This window comes from Sphaerodactylus townsendi, unplaced genomic scaffold (assembly GCF_021028975.2).
Source record: "Sphaerodactylus townsendi isolate TG3544 unplaced genomic scaffold, MPM_Stown_v2.3 scaffold_22, whole genome shotgun sequence".
In the NCBI taxonomy this organism is placed as follows: Eukaryota; Metazoa; Chordata; class Lepidosauria; order Squamata; family Sphaerodactylidae; genus Sphaerodactylus; species Sphaerodactylus townsendi.
In genome coordinates this window covers 116,638-132,638 of record NW_025950385.1, presented here as the reverse complement: position 1 = coordinate 132,638, position 16,001 = coordinate 116,638, and the positions used below count along the sequence as shown (strand labels likewise).

General features: G+C 49.2%; 1 protein-coding gene across 1 annotated transcript; it reads left to right on the top strand.

The window, feature by feature from the left end:
* The first annotated feature begins 7 nt into the window (after positions 1-7).
* LOC125425213 (dehydrogenase/reductase SDR family member 11) lies at positions 8-13,942 on the top strand. The gene is made up of 7 exons (XM_048482772.1): positions 8-189; positions 6,643-6,737; positions 7,259-7,388; positions 8,562-8,654; positions 10,706-10,771; positions 13,502-13,640; positions 13,672-13,942. Exons 1-6 carry the CDS (start codon positions 70-72, stop codon positions 13,541-13,543), a joined length of 546 nt encoding a protein of 181 aa, XP_048338729.1. The 5' UTR covers positions 8-69; the 3' UTR covers positions 13,544-13,640; positions 13,672-13,942.
* Positions 13,943-16,001: the final 2,059 nt, after the last annotated feature.

Here is a 16,001-nt window from a genome sequence, read left to right as displayed (position 1 = left end):
AGTGCCGGGTTTCCGGGCACGCTCATTCCATACAAGTGCGACCTCTCCATTGAAGAGGAGATCCTCTCCATGTTCTCTGCCATCAAGACGCTCCACCAAGGGGTTGACGTCTGTATCAACAACGCTGGGCTGGCTCTACCGGAGCCCTTGTTATCCGGCAAGACGGAAGGCTGGAGAACAATGCTGGATGTGAGTAGGAGAGAAACATGATTTTAGGTGAAACTGAGCTGACCCAAAACGCGTTTCAGATGAAAGAGAGGTCTCTTTCTCATAGAGGTGTGAGCTGTTTGGCTTTGGATAACAAAGTGGAGGGTTACAAGACGGCACACTCCTCTTGATGGAAAAAACCCCCCTGCATGTAGAAAGCTAGCCTGTCCAGGAGAACATCAGGGCACTGTAGAATCATAGTAACAACAACAACAACCTTTATTTGGCATTTAAAAATAGGTTCTAGAGCAGGGGTAGGGAACCTTTAACACTCAAAGAGCCATTTGGACCCGTTTTCCATGGGAAAAGAAAACACTTGGAGCCGCAAATAATTTTTGACATTTAAAATAAAGATAACACTATATATATAGGGTTTTTTTTAACCTTTTACTCCGCTCATTCTGAGAAGCGCATGGATGCGCCCGCCCTGTTGCCTGCAGGGCGGGCAAGGATGAAGCCAGTGGCTCTGCCTCGCCGGCCTCCGGGAAAGCGCTCGCCCCGCTCCAAAGGGGCGGGCGAGAGGGGAAGCGCGCAGCCCAGCCGACCATGGGCAGTTGGTGCGCCCGCCCTGCTGCCTGCAGGGCAGGCAAGGATGGGGCCAGCGGCTCGGCTCGTGGAGCCACAGTGCAAGGGCAGAAGAGCCGCATGCGGCTCTCGAGCCGCAGGTTCCCTACCCCTGTTCTAGAGCGTTGCCAGACATTTTTGAAATACAAAGCAAGAGTACGTTCAGAGCGCAGACAGGAAGACTGTATATATAGTAGTTTTCTATATGAGGGAACTTAGTTTTAAAGGTGCATTGTGTAAGTTTTTTTTTACCAGCAGTCTTTGAAGCTCCTCAACTCCTGCACACTAACCTTTCCCGCATGCAGAAAATCAGCATGTCTAGGAAGTGAGCTGGCTATAAGTCCCGACAATAGCTTGGTGCCGTGCAGAATTGTGTTTCCCAGAGCAGTTAGGTTGATGTTTCTGGGATGCCCAGCAGCTGGTAGAGGCCAAGGCATGAAATCCAGCATAGAGCTTTGGAAGTCACTCAGCTGTCTTGCTATTGGCTGATGTAGCGGGGAGCGGGCGGGCGGGCACAGAAATGGTTCCCAAAGCTTTATCCACGAGGCTCAAAAGTGCAGCAGAGCCGAAACTACTACATGCAGCTGTGTAAAACCATTGGATTCTGGGACTGGCAACTCATGACCTTTAGGTTCCTCAGTTTGAGATAAAGCACAGCAAGGTCGATTCTGCACTTGTGTTATCGACCTAAGTTCAGCCGCGTTCGACCTGAGTGCTCCGCACAGCCACTGGGATCGACGTGGTTTTGTACCAGCTTCGCCCCGTGTAACGGTCAAATTTCCGACTCCAGTTGGGAACGACTACTTTTTCAGGGAACCACGCTCGAACTCAGCTCGATTCCAGTAAAGTGCGGAATCTCTGGTGCCAGGAGTCCCCCATTCAGCCAATCACAGCTGAGTGTTTCGGGCATGCGTACAGCTGGCCAATCAAAAAACGCCACCTTCGTCCCTCCATTCCTGTGGCAGTTTTTTTTATAACGTGTGTGGGGATAGACGGAACATGGCCGTAGAACAGTAGCCAATCGGAACGGAGCGGCGAAGAGGCACAGGATGATCCCGCCCTCCAAGCTGGGATCAAGCTGGTTGCAGTGGGGAACAACAATGGCTTCGACCTAGGTCAGTACCCTTCTCAGGGAACTGGGTCGAACCTATTTTACTCGTGTGCGGAATCGCTCCAAGATTGTTGTAGGAAAATCATACCACGTGCCCTAGTGTGGGGTAGGCAGCTGGCATCCCAAGGGCTCAGGCTGGCTCAGAGGTTCCCTGTTGCCCCCCAGCCCCAAGAACTCATTCCTTTCATGCTGCCCTTCTGCTATTTTCTCTGCCACAGACAAAATCCTCTCTAACCTTTCTTTCCCCCCCTTCTGTTCTGCAACTCTTTGAGGACGCAGGCCAAGGACTCCTTTATCCTTTTCTAGTGATTGTGAACAGCAGTGGAGGCTTTGGTTGGATTCTTGCCTTTGGTGAGCTGGGTCAAAGTCAAAGGGAGCCAGTGAGGAGAAGGAGAGGAGAAACCGGCCAAAGTCTCTCGTTGTTGTTGTTGTTTTTCCGGAAAGCAAGGGGTTAAGGAGCCCTTTGGCTTGTGGGTGGGGCCAACCTTGCAGGCTCTTGCCCAGTTCAATCGCCCCTGTTAAAAATTAGCTGGATTTTGCCTCTATCCCACTTCCTCATTGACCCCTGTTGGTTTATGGCTTGGAGGCGCAAGGGCCCCGTGCAAAGTCCCTTTGGGAACTCCTAAGGACTATGCACACAGACTGCTATTTGCCTGACTCTTACTCACCAACCCCTCTGCTTGCTGACAGGGATCTGAGCAGAGGTGGGATCCAGCAGGTTCTCACCAGTTCCCCGAGAGTGGGTCACTAATTATTTGTGTGTGCCGAGAGGGGGTTACTAATTGGGTCTGCTTTTCCGTTAGAAATTCCACTAGGTCCCAAAATCATGAAGTCCTGTTGTTTCCTATGTGGCTGGTTAGCGGAGGTAGAAAACGGGATCATTCTCCCTGTTGGGCTGTTTTAAAAACATGTTTTAGAAATACGGTAAAGTTCCTTGTTTAAGGAAAGTCTCCTTCTTTTGATTTCTACAAGCAAAATTAAATATTTGAAAGTATTAAGTATTTGACAGGCAGTCAATTAGAGGAGAAGTAGTTGTTTCCGTTGGCAACAGACGATAGGACTTGCTATAAATGAGTTTAAATTATGGACAGAAAGATACCAGCTGGAAATTAGGAACTTTTTTTTTACAGTAAGAGTTTTTTACAGTAACAGAGAAATTATTAATGCCCCACCCCCGGAATGCCCGGCCACACCCCTGTCATGCCCCGCCCAGCCCCATTGGCGCTACGCCACTGTTTGAATCCCACCACCATGGGAACCTGTTACTAAAATTTTTGGATCCCAATACTAAATCTGAGTGATAGTTTTCATTCCCTCCCTTTTCGTAATGTCGAATCACGGACATTTTTTGGAGAACCCTCAACAGATACAATAAAATGTTTTATCTTTCCCTGTCCGGAATGTAGTGTCAACTTCAACTTCTACTTCAGTTGAGCTTTATTAGGCTCATCAGTAAAAATAAAACAAAATACAGGACAGAGCGGGTGTTAAAACAAGACATAAAACGGGACGAAGCACACAAGGTTGGTAAGGAAGAGGTGATCGAGCTTCCATCAAGTCTTTGGCTTGAGCACTTCTAATAAAAATTCAGCCATTTTTCCAGTTATCCTGCCGTCGATGTTATTCAGCAGGTGAATAGTCTTTGTATGCTCCATGTATTGTCCTTCAGGTTCATTGGATCTTTCTGAGTCCTCAGTCCAGTTTTTTTTAAACATAATAAATAATTGTATAAATCCTTCTTGTTTTTAAACCCCCACAGGTGCCTCTGTTTGTCACCTGACAACCCCATAAATCTTTCTGTGTCCAGGGGCGTAACGAGGCAAACTGTAGCCCTGGGTAAAACCTGAGTTGGCCCCATGGGCGGCCATTCCACCACAACCAATTTTTTTTTTGCACCAGGACATTGGTGCCAGCAGGGGGTGCATTTTTAGTATCAGCACCAACATTTCAGCGTATCATCAGGAGACTGTCCTTATGCTACCCCCCAAGTTTGGTGAGGTTTGGTTCAGGGAGTCCAAAGTTATGGACTCCCAAAGGGGGTGCCCCATCCCCCATTGTTTCCAATGGGAGCTAATAGGAGATGGGGGCTACAGTTTTGAGGGTCCATAACTTTGGCCTCCCTGAACCAAACTGCACCAAACCTGGGGGGTATCATCAGGGCAGTCTCCTGATGAGACCCTGAAAGTTTTGAGACTGTGCCTTCAGAAATGTCCCCCCCCCCCAGCCTGCAACCCGCATTGGCAGCAATACAGAAAACTCAATGCAGAACAAAGATTCTTGGGCAAATTTCTGGGATGTTCCTGCAGGGGGCGCATTTTTGGATGTATCGGCACCAAAATTTCAGGGTATCATCTGGAAACTGTCCTGATGGGACCCCCCCCCCCAAGTTTGGTGCAGTTTGGTTTAGGGGGTCCAAAGTTATGGAGCCTCAAAGGTGCCCCATCCCCCATTCTTTGCTATGGGGCTACCCTTTTGAGGGTCCTGAACCAAACCTCACCAAACTTGGGGGGTAGCATAAGGACAGTCTCCTGATGATACGCTGAAATTATGGTGCTGCTAGCCTAAAAACTGCACGCCCTGCAGGCCAAAAATGGAAAACCACTAAAAATACCCAAAAACGAACCCTGCATTTTGATGCCCCCCACAAGGTGGTGCCCTGGGCAGATGCCCACCTTTCCCAATGGGCATTACGCCCGTGCCTGTGTCCTTTCTTTGAGACTTACTATCCTCTTCCTCTTAGCCCCTCACCAAATCCTCTGGGCACTCATTAGACAAGCTTCTAGCTCACATCGTTTGGTACCCAGGTACACTTGAATGATGTAGAGCAGAGGTCTGCAGCCAATCGGCCATGGTGGCAGGGGCTGATGGGAATTGTAGTCCATGAACATCTGGAGAGCCGCAGGTTGCAGACCCCCGGTGTAGAGCCAGCGTGGTGTAGTGGCTAAGAGCCACCGTCTCTAATCTGGAGAACTGGGTCTGAGTCCCCTGCTTCTCCGCTTGCAGCCTGCTGAGCGACTTTGAGCCAGTCACAGTTCTCTCAGAACTCTCTCAGCCCCACCTACTTCCCAAGGTGCCTGCTGGTGTGGACGGGGCAGGGGAGGCAATTAGAAGTTGCTTTGAGTCTCCTTTTGATAGAGAAAAGCAGCGTATAAAAGTAAACTCATCTCCTCAGGGTGAGCACCAACTGGAAGAAAAGTGGCATGGGTTTGGGGTTTGTTAGAAGTAGGGACGAATAGATGGCCCGGAACACATTTTGTTTTACGGTTGACTTGTTGATGCCTGCTAGCCTTCCGAATTTCAGAATTGGTATGCACCCAATTGGTGCTGTTTTTAGAATACATCATGCTTTCTTTTCCTTGCGGATTATCCAGTGCATCTGAGCGCACTGATTGAAGCACGGTAATCGTCCAACTACGTGCCAAGATTTAATCAGCATGCGCTGAATTAAAGCCCAGCATGGAAAGGAACTTGGATGTGGTTGTGTCAATACTCCCTTGATGCGCTACGTCTTAATTAGTGCACCCTTGTTGTGAGTATGTGGTTAACCTCTGGGAGAAAGAGCCTGCCAATTAAAAACAACAGCCAGATGGAGCATGCGCAGACTGTCTGAGCAGATTGGCATCAGGAACTGATGTTTGGGTACCGCTTTGAAACCAAGACCATGTAATGTGGATTAGCAAAATGTACGGACAAATTTGTTGTAACCAGACAGATATTGTAACTGTACAGGACGGATAGAGTTCCTCCTCTTGCTACCGCACCTTGATCTTTGTTTCTCCCCTACCAAGTTGGCACTTGGAAAAATGTTATTACCACCAAACTTTCCCAAAATGTGAATCTTTGTTTTCAGTTAGACTCTGCAGGGTAAGGCTGCCCCCTGCCTGTAATAGTTTGCTAGGACAGTCTGCAAGTAGCAGAAGTCCGGACTTTCCTCAACTTTTTATCTGTGTCTCTGCTTCTCGGAAGTTCCTGCCGTAGCTCTTCTGTCAGTGCCATGATGGTTTATTTCATGGTACTGTAAAAGTGAACCACAGACTAAGGGGCCTACACTGCAGCCACTCACGCTGTTGAGTTCACCCAAGTAAATTAACATAAGATTGCACATAAAGTGGATGGAGCTTTGGTCTGATCCAGATTGTTATGTTCTCTACATAGTACTGTATACAATGTTTTAAAAACAGAGCAGAACCTTCCCAACAGTGGTGGGATCCAAAAATTTTAGCAACAGGTTCCCATGGTGGTGGGATTCAAACAGTGGCGTAGCGCCAATGGGGCTGGGTGGGGCACGACGGGGGCGTGGCCAGGCATTCCTGGGATGGGGCATTCCTGGGGCGGGGCATTCCTGGGCGGGGCTGTGCCAAGGACGCAGCCACTGCGCCGGTCCTTGGGCGGGAAACGAATGCACGCAGACGCAGGCTGCCACGCACACCGGTGCACCTCCTGCTAGACTGCTTCAAGTTCTGCGCGCTGCTGCTGAGAGGAGGGGCGTAACTAAGGCAAACATCACGTGGCAAAATCACCCATTAGTAACCCCCTCTCGGCACACACAAATCATTAGTAACCCACTCTCGGGAACCTGTGAGAACCTTCTGGATCCCACCTCTGCTTCCCAAGTTTAAGTAAGTGAAAGATGTTTACTAAAACCCAGCCATTAAGCGAAGGTCGTTGTACGTCTCTGGCCACTGGATGTTTACCCAAATGCTAAAGCGTTGAGCTGTTTCTGGGATGTTCTAGCTTCCCCTTGCTGTCTGCTCTTTCAGGTCAACGTGATGGCTGTGAGCGTCTGTACCCGTGAAGCATACCAGTCCATGAAAGAGCGAAATGTTGATGACGGCCATATAATTAACATTAATAGGTGGGTGTGATATACAGCAGTGGCGTAGTGGCAGGGGGACAGCATGTGACCACTGGGTGCGGTATACAGCAGTGGGTAGTGGCAAGGGGGTGCGATATACAGCAGTGGCGTAGTGGGTGCGATATACAGCAGTGGGTGCGATCTACAGCAGTGGCGTAGTGGCAAGGGGCAAGGGGCGTGGGTGTGGCAGGGGCACAGGGTGCACACGTGCCCCAGGCGCAGTTCCCTCTCGCTCTGGCCCTGATAAACAGCCATGTACAACAACTTTATGGGTCCTAGTCAGCAACTAATTTTGAGCAAGGGCCATATTTTGAGTTTAATAAGGACCTTATTGAATGCTAACTTATTCCCGCATAAGCAGGGATGCAAGGCTTGGATGGACCTTTGGTCTGATCCAGATTTTTATGTTCTTAAATTAGTACTGTATACAATGTTTTAAAAACAGAGCAGTGCCTTCCATACTCTTCTCCTTCTTGGGCTGTATCTGTTATTCCTGTATGTATTTCCTGGTTTCTCTACAGCATGAATGGCCACAGTGTGGTCCCACAGTCTGTGGTGCATTTTTACAGTGCCACAAAATACGCGGTCACCGCGTTGACCGAAGGGCTGCGGCAGGAACTCCGAGAGGCGAAGACACACATACGAGCCACGGTGAGTCTAGCTTGGGAGTTAGTCTGCAGTTTGTGACAATCGTTTTGAGGAACAGAGGCCAGTGGGATCCTGCATGACGTATGCCCCAAATCCTGAAACGAGAACATCTGTTAATTGGGAGCAGCAGTGGCGTAGGAGGTGAAGAGCTCGTGTATCTAATCTGGAAGAACCGGGTTTGATTCCCAGCTCTGCCGCCTGAGCTGTGGAGGCTTATCTGGGGAATTCAGATCAGCCTGTGCACTCCCACACACGCCAGCTGGGTGACCTTGGGCTAGTCACAGCTTCTCGGAGCTCTCTCAGCCCCACCTACCTCACAGGGTGTTTGTTGTGCGGGGGGAAGGGCAAGGAGATTGTAAGCCCCTTTGAGTCTCCTAAAGGAGAGAAAGGCGGGATATAAATCCAAAACTCTTCTCTTCTTCTCTTAATAGGATTCATCAGGGCTTCATAAACTGCTCATAGCAATGGGCCCAGTTCCCCCTCCCCAAATTAAAGTTGCAGGGACACTTCGCTCTTCCTCCTAGTGTGGCAGGGAGTGGTGAAAATGAGTCCCTTTTCATTTGACTCTGCATGAGTCACTGTTCAAGATGTTACTCCCAATTGGTTTCTACAGTAGGGCAATAGCCACCTTCCTGGGTGGGCAGGGTCTCTACCAATTGTCTCTGTTATGACCTAGCCCCCCCCCCCCTGCCTTCACTAGTCTTGGAGCAGCAGTGGCGTAGTGGTTAAGAGCAGGGGTGCTCTAATCTGGAGGAACCGGGTTTGATTCCCAGCTCTGCCGCCTGAGCTGTGGAGGCTGATCTGGGGAATTCAGATTAGCCTGTGCACTCCCACACACGCCAGCTGGGTGACCTTGGGCTAGTCACAGTTCTTCTGAGCTCTCTCAGCCCCACCTGCCTCACAGGGTGCTTGTTGTGAGGGGGGAAGGGCAAGGAGATTGTCAGCCCCTTTGAGTCTCCTCGCAGGAGAGACTTCTTCATCCCCTCCCCACAAGATGGTGATACGCCCAGACTACTTTACAGGGCTCTTGTTAGCAGTACTGCAAGACAACATAAGCAACTCGCTTCAAGTGCTTTTGGGAGGACATTTGTAGGTCTCCCCTCAAATGACTGAAACCCCTCTTTTGTCTTTGTGTTGAAAAAAAGGACGGCGCTTTTTTGTTCCCTCTCTTCTTAGTGCATATCTCCAGGCCTGGTGGAAACCGGATTTGCTTTCAAACTGCACGATAGTGATCCGGAGAGAGCGGCAGCGACGTACGAGAGCATCCAGGTAGGCGGCTGAGCAAATGGGGAGTCTCGTTTATACCCACTAGCTCACCTGCGGATGAAGCAGTTTGTAAACGCTTCTGGGAAAGGGGTCATTGCGGTGAAGGGGATGTCTTCCAGAACCTTCTCTTGGCATCTGCGTGGCATAGCATGAAAAGTAGCTTAAAATGCGTGAATAAATGCGCTGGTTGCTGCGAAACTGGGTCAGCCTGGAAAGGGACGAGCTTTGAACACTGTTTGGAACCAAGACAAAGTTGCCCTCACTCAGTTCCCTGTTTTTATTGCATCGAGTCATGAGAGGTGCTGTCTGTTTAGTGTGGAAAAGGATTTCTCTCGGCTCCCAGTAACTAAACTGCTCCCTACCTTACTCGGTCAGAGTTATGGCATATTACTTCAGTGGTAACCATGCCTCATAGAACATTATGGTTTCTGCATTTCCAGTTGTCTTTGGAGCCATTTTGGCTTAAAAGAAGCAAGGCATGACTCATAGGTCAGTAAGAGCAAGTGGTCATGAATCCCACCCCGCTGGAATAACCGAAACATCCAAGGAAGTCCAGGAGTCAAATTAGTTGTGAAAGGCTGGCCTGTGATGTTTGGGTTGAAGAATTGAGCTAGGACAGGGATGTGCAACTTGCAGCTCTTCAGATGTTCATGGACTACAATTCCTATCAGCCCCTGCCAGCACGACCAATTGGCCATGCTGGCAGGGGCTGATGGGATTTGTTGTCCACGAACATCTGGAGAGCCGCAGGTTGCAGATCCCTGAGCTAGGACTTCAGAGGCCTGGATTCAAATCCTCACTTGGCCCTGAAGCACTCTGGGTGTCCTCGGACCCAATCGTTCCATCTCAGGCTGACCCACCTCGCAAGAGTGTGGTAGGATAAACATGGCAGATGGCATGTATAGCAGCCTGAATTTAGTTCCTGCATAATGTAATGAACCAGTAAAGTCCAGTCAAAAGTAACTGTAGCAAAGCCCTTTATTGAGCTGGCATCCTTAGTCAAATGCAAGCAATGCAGGAACTAAATTCCAGAACCCAGGCAGCCGCTTTTACGGGCTTCAGATAAGTTCCCGCTTAAAAGAAAGTAAACAATCCAAGTTCTCACACAGACAGTTTCACACAGGCAAGCAGACAGCAACTGATAACCATTCCGGGCATCCTGACATGAATTAGAGCAGATCTTCTGTCAAGGTTGCATTGCAACCTTACAGTTCCTCTGGAGAAGGGCTGGGATGAAAATAGGTAGAAGAGGACCTGAAAACAGCAGAGGGAAGCTGGGATGGAATTCAGAGAATGGGTTGCTAAGTGCCTGAGATGCTAAGTAGGCGTGGAACTAACCTGGGTTCTGGTGCGGAAGGTCCCAAATAAGCAGGCAAGGAAATCGTCATAGCCCTTGGATGCTGGCACTGAGGGATTATGGTGGCCTCAGGCAGTGGCAGGTGATTGGCTGTCACTTACACCCAGTATCTGGAAGATGTTTGTTCTGTGGTATCTGTATCCAGGCTTGGGCCCCTCCTCTGATTGTCAGGTGAGCACGTGGGAACATGTTCCCGATCCAGGTTTGAGCCCCTGAGGCTCAAGACCAGCCAGTCATCCCGGGAAGCGCACAGCAAAGCATGATGGGAATATCCCTCACACATACCCCTAGCTGGAGCAGAGGTAACACATTCAGGGCCTGTGTGATGTAATGGTGAAGAACGTCAAACTAGGACCAGGAAGACCTGGATTCAAATCCCCACTCTGCCCTGGAACATTTTGGGGTGACGGTCAGCCAATCACTCTCATGCAACTGACTTACCTCGCAGGGTTGGTGCGAGGATACAGTGGGAAGCCGCCATGTACGATGCCTGCAATTCTTTGGAAGAAAGGTGGGATGAAATTTTGACAAGCTGGGTTCGGGGTCTGTCTTTAAAAATAAGGATTAACTGTGGATACAGAGAAGGGTCATAATGGTATCGAAGAGGGGTTCGGGTCAGGCTGTGGGCCCAATGGAACTCTTATCTCTGGCCCCATCTTCATGACACGAGTGCTAATTCCCTTTTTCCTCTCTCCAGTGTCTAAAAGCCGAGGATATGGCCAATGCCGTCATATATGTCCTCAGCGCTCCACCTCATGTACAGGTAGGCCTTTGTTAAAACATGCCTCTGGTTTTGGTATTTCAAGGGTAAGAAGGGGAGGCTCATTTCCCTCCACTATGTCAGGCTCTTGAACGTGGAAATAACAGAGACCGTAGGAAATTCCTAAAGCAGTTTATTTCTAACAACGCATAGAGTAACAATAGAAAGCTGAATCTAAGCTCTCCAGCTTAGATCCAGCGATTATATCCTTCAACCCCCCCCCCATTTGTCCCACACCAAATGTGCCTTACAATTTCTACAACATTTGCACTACAGAGCTTCAAAGAACCTGGGAACCGTTCACACCTTCTTGCAGGAGAGCTGGCACCAGGGAGTTGCCAGGAAGGGAAGAGGGAAACAGGAAAGCATTTACAGGAAAACATTTGCAATTCTTACACAGCAAGACATCTGGGCACTGACAGGCTTGGTCCTGACACACTAGGCCTCACATCTGCTCAACGGTGCCTCTGAGCCTTGGATGCATCCTCAGTGGTAGGGGTTACCTTTTCGTTCGAGCTGATGGGCTCTTCTAGCTGGCTATTATACAGTCCCCTCTCTACAAAGTCTGCCAAGGATCAAAGAAAGTGTCACCTGTTGCTAGATTTTGATGGTAGCTCTAATGTTTTGGGGCGTTTGTGGCTCTAATGTTTTGGAGCCTCGGGAGAATTCGCTCTGTATCAAAGAATCATAGAATCGTAGAGTTGGAAGAGACCCCAAGGGCCATCAAGTCCAACCCCCTGCAATGCAGGGACACACAGCCAAAACACTCCTGACAGATGGCCATCCAGCCACTCTTTAAAAACCTCCAAAGAAGGAAACTCCACCACCCACCAAGGTAGTGCATTCCACTGTCGAACAGCCAGAGGTGGGATCCAGCAGGTTCTCACAGGTTCCCGAGAGTAGGTTACTAACTATTTGTGTGTGCCGAGAGGGGGTTACTAATGGGTGATTTTGCCACATGATTTTTGCCTTAGTTATGCCCCTCCTCTCAGCAGTAGCGCACAGAACTTGAAGCAGTCTAGCAGGAGGTGCGCCGGCGTGCGTGGCAGCCTGCGCCTGCGTGCATTCGTTTCCTGCCCAAGGACCAGCGCAGCGGCTGCGTCCTTGCCACAGCCACGTCCCCGTTGTGCCCCGCCCAGCCCCATTGGCGCTACACCACAGTTTGAATCCCACCACCATGGGAACCTGTTACTAAAATTTTTGGATCCCACCACTGATCACGTCCTGTCTGAAAACCTTTGGATGGAGATGCCAGGGAATTAAATTTGGAGCTTCTCCATTGGGGGAGAGTTCTCTACCACAGCGCTCAGAGTCCGTTACAATAGTATATGTTTGACCTCATGATGCTGCCTTAGACTGAGTTAGACTTATTGGTTTATCAAGGTCAGTAAACTGTGACTGGCAGCAATTCTCCAGAGTCCCTAGCTGAGGTTCTACAGGACCCTTTTAACTGGGTCAGCGGGACTGTAACTAGGTGATTGAGATCAGTGGTGGGATTCAGCCGGTTCACGCCACTTCGGCAGAGCCGGTTGTTAAAATGGTGCTTGTAAACAACCAGTTGTTAAATTATTTGAATCCCCCCACTGACTGAGATGCATCCCTCACTCAATGTAATTGCTACAAGATATATGTAACCAGCCTGCTATATGTTACCACTGCCATTCTGGGGCATTTCCCCCCCTTGAGCTTTACTTTATGGCTTCACACGCTTTGTGGATAACTAGGCTCCCCTCTGACACTTTGGTTTCATGAGAACTGGGATTGTTTCTGTTATCTCGTGGGGGCAGGATGCCAGGTGGCTCTCTATCTCTTATCTGTTGCCGACCTTGGGGCACCTCAGCTCCAAACTATTTCTCACATTTCTTGGGAAGATGGGAGGGGGGACTAACATCGGAATAAAGGAGATAGCAAACACCAAGTTCGCCAGAACTAGCTTTGCCAAGCTGGGTGCTTTCCATGCCAATCAATAAACCTTCCAGGTCAACAATACAGAGTCTGTTTATAGCTTCAAGTTCTAACAAACTGGAGATGCCGGGAACTGAACCCGCGGCCTTCCGCGTGCCGAGCAAATGCTCCGCCACTGAGCCCTGAGCCCTGATCCCAGCAGTGGCGTAGGAGGTTAAGAGCTTATGTATCTAATCTGGAGGAACCGGGTTTGATTCCCAGCTCTGACGCCTGAGGTGTGGAGGCTTATCTGGGGAATTCAGATTAGCCTATGCACTCCCACACATGCCAGCTGGGTGACCTTGGGCTAGTCACAGCTTCTCGGAGCTCTCTCAGCCCCACCCACCTCACAGGGTGTTTGTTGTGAGGGGGGAAGGGCAAGGAGATTGTCAGCCCCTTTGAGTCTCCTGCAGGAGAGAAAGGGGGGATATAAATCCAAACTCCTCCTCCTCTTCTTGTTCTTCTTGTTCTTCTTGTTCTTGTTCTTCTTGTTCTTGTTCTTCTTGTTCTTGTTCTTCTTGTTCTTGTTCTTGTTCTTCTTCTTGTTCTTGTTCTTGTTCTTGTTCTTGTTCTTGTTCTTCTTCTTCTTCTTCTTCTTCTTCTTCTTCTTCTTCTTCTTCTTTTTTCCATGAGCTCCTTGACATGAACGAGAAGATAGACAGGTTTTCTGAAAAGGCGTCACAGTCGGGGGAAAGGTCACGTCCCGAAGGAAGCACAAATAGATGCAAAGGCCTCGTTCGTTTATTCCATTTTTGCTGCCCTGACTGTATTGAAAACTTTGTCTTCCAGATTGGCGATATTCAGATGAGACCGACAGAGCAGCTATCCTAGCAGAATGAGAAGATTTGCCCTTGGGACAACACAGGGAGGATGGCTTCCGGCCACCTTGGCATTTACTTCTTCTGACCGGTGACATTTTAAATCCAGAGACAAAGAATCCGTCGCTGCCCCCCCGCCCCTCCCCCCGCACACAATTTCTCCTGTTCAAGCTGTTGTCAGGTGTGCAGAAAGTAACACCCAACGCTTTGGTTGGTCTCGGACACTCCTCTGCGTCTCCAGTGTGCTGTACTTCACCAATGGCTGAAATCAATGTGAAAGGACCCGAAGAAGTATCACCCCTATGATACTGTATTTTCTTTTCTTTTTTTTGAGGGGGAAGGGATCATTACAGGTTCCAGGTGACCCTGGGTGACGACGGAGGAGAGACTTGCTAGCTTCACAGCAGAGATCCGTCAAAGGCTAGCGTAACCTCTAGCACCGCCCCAGTATTTGTGTCACCCCCTGATTGTCAGAAACTTAACGGCACGTGGACTGTTATTTCATTTGCGTCTCGCCGACGCCGTCACGAACAGCCACACAACTGGTTCATGCCTCTGTTCTCTTCAGCTGTGCCTACAGAAAGGACTGTGAAGAACGTTCCCCCGAGGAGTCAAGTGCTGAGGATTTATATTAAGGTCTGCGCAATGAAACTGTTGAACGACTGTCATCCGTCTGCTTCTGTCATTTGTGCTGTACACTCTGACGCTCGTTTTGATCCACTATTTGCTATCGTGGCGTCCCCCCAAAGAATCTTGGGAGCTGTCATTGGAATTGTCAGGCGGGGAATTCTGGGGGAGCCGTTCCTAAATCTTTCCCCATCCTGGGCCAAACTAGGAAAGATGTTAATTTAACAACAACAACCACCTTTATTTGGCATTTAAAAAATAGGTTCTAGAGCGTTGCCAGACATTTTTGAAATACAAATCAAGAGTACATTCAAAGCGCAGACAGGAAGACTGTCTATAGCAGTATACATTACTTAGAAAGTTCTGTCACTTGTAAAAGAAATGTTGCTACTTTTCCCAAGAGCACGACATCTGCGTTGTTTAACAGAAGCTCCACAACAGAACAGTCAGAGTCACTTTTGGATTTGTCTAGGGCCAGCCTGGGAGAGAAATTCCTGATGCCCACATATCTCGGACAGTCAAGAATAATGTGAGCAAGAGTCTCCACTTGGTTTTTACAGTGTGGACAAACCCGATCCTGGAGAGGGATGGATAAGTAACGACCCTTTGTAATGGCCAATGGGAAGGTATTGGATCTGGCCCTTGTGATAATCCATCTCTGTTGGGGTTCAGTTAATAATTCAAGATATTTGGCTATGTGCCCCTGTTCCGGTATTATTCCGACACAGAGGGGTGAGCGTGATTTATTTGCTTGCCCCAACAAGATATGATGTTCCTGTTCTAGAAGTCTACTTTTTAAGGTTCGGAAAATCTCTGGGTGACAGCATACGGAGATCTTCAAGTAATAAACCTATTGAGTAGATTTTTGATTTGAGAAGTCGATACCATTCGGAGGCAAATAGGTCTGGGCGGAGGCAAATAGGTCTAATTTGCCCCCTGCAGAATGGTGATTGTTTTGAAGATCTGGGAAGGATGAGGATTGGCGGTGTTGGGCTCTTTCCTTCTAGGCCTCTCTTGCTACTTCATGCGCCCTTCTAAAATTGCAGGAAAGTCTGCAAGGGAAGAGAAGATAAGTACCTGCTCCCAACCGCCCTCCCCCCCACCGGTCCAGTCCGGTACACCTGACTCGTTGCAGCTTTCGAGTTTCCAATCATAGCCTAGACAGAAAGGGTTCATTACCTTTCTATGCAATGACTCTGCTCTGCTCTTCAAAGCAGCCGCATCTTAAAAGAGTGGATCTTTCACGACTCACCTGGAACTATTCCCGGGACTCCGCGAGAAGCAGGAATGGCTGTGCAGCCTCTGCTGCATCCCTGTGAGCGAATACTCCCTGCATTTTAGTTTGATAATACTGCCCTGCAGAGGCGTAGGGGGGCAAAATGGCGCCCGGGGCAAAATGGTACCTGGCCCTGCATGCCCCCTCCCCCACTTACCTTAGCTTTAAATTTCTGGGCGTTATGATTAAAGAGGACTTGACCTGGGGCGTAGAGACTGCCGCGGTGCTTAAGAAGGCCCAGCAATGATTGTACTATCTGAGACTGTTAAGGAAACAACAACCGAATGGAAAACTCCTGGTGTCCTTTTACCGCTGTGCTATAGAGAGTGTCTTAACCTACTGCATCTGTGTATGGTTCTCCAGTTGCACAGTGGCGAATAGGAAGGCGCTCCAAAGGGTGATCGCTACTGCCCAGAGGATTATCGGCTGCCCTCTCCCCTCCTTGGAAGAACTCTATCATTCCCGAAGCCGAAAGAAAGCCCAAAATATTCCAAGAGACCCGTCTCATCCAGCACACTCTCTTTTTGAGCTGTTACCATCCGGCAGACGATACAGGTCTATCAAAACT

Excerpts from the sequence above, each read along its gene's own strand:
- LOC125425213 (XM_048482772.1), top strand. The coding sequence starts at position 70 with ATGTTCTCTGCCATCAAGACGCTCCACCAAGGGGTTGACGTCTGTATC. Across the intron at positions 190-6,642 it reads GCTGGAGAACAATGCTGGAT|GTCAACGTGATGGCTGTGAG; the intron begins GTGAGTAGGAGA and ends CTGCTCTTTCAG. Across the intron at positions 6,738-7,258 it reads CATATAATTAACATTAATAG|CATGAATGGCCACAGTGTGG; the intron begins GTGGGTGTGATA and ends GTTTCTCTACAG.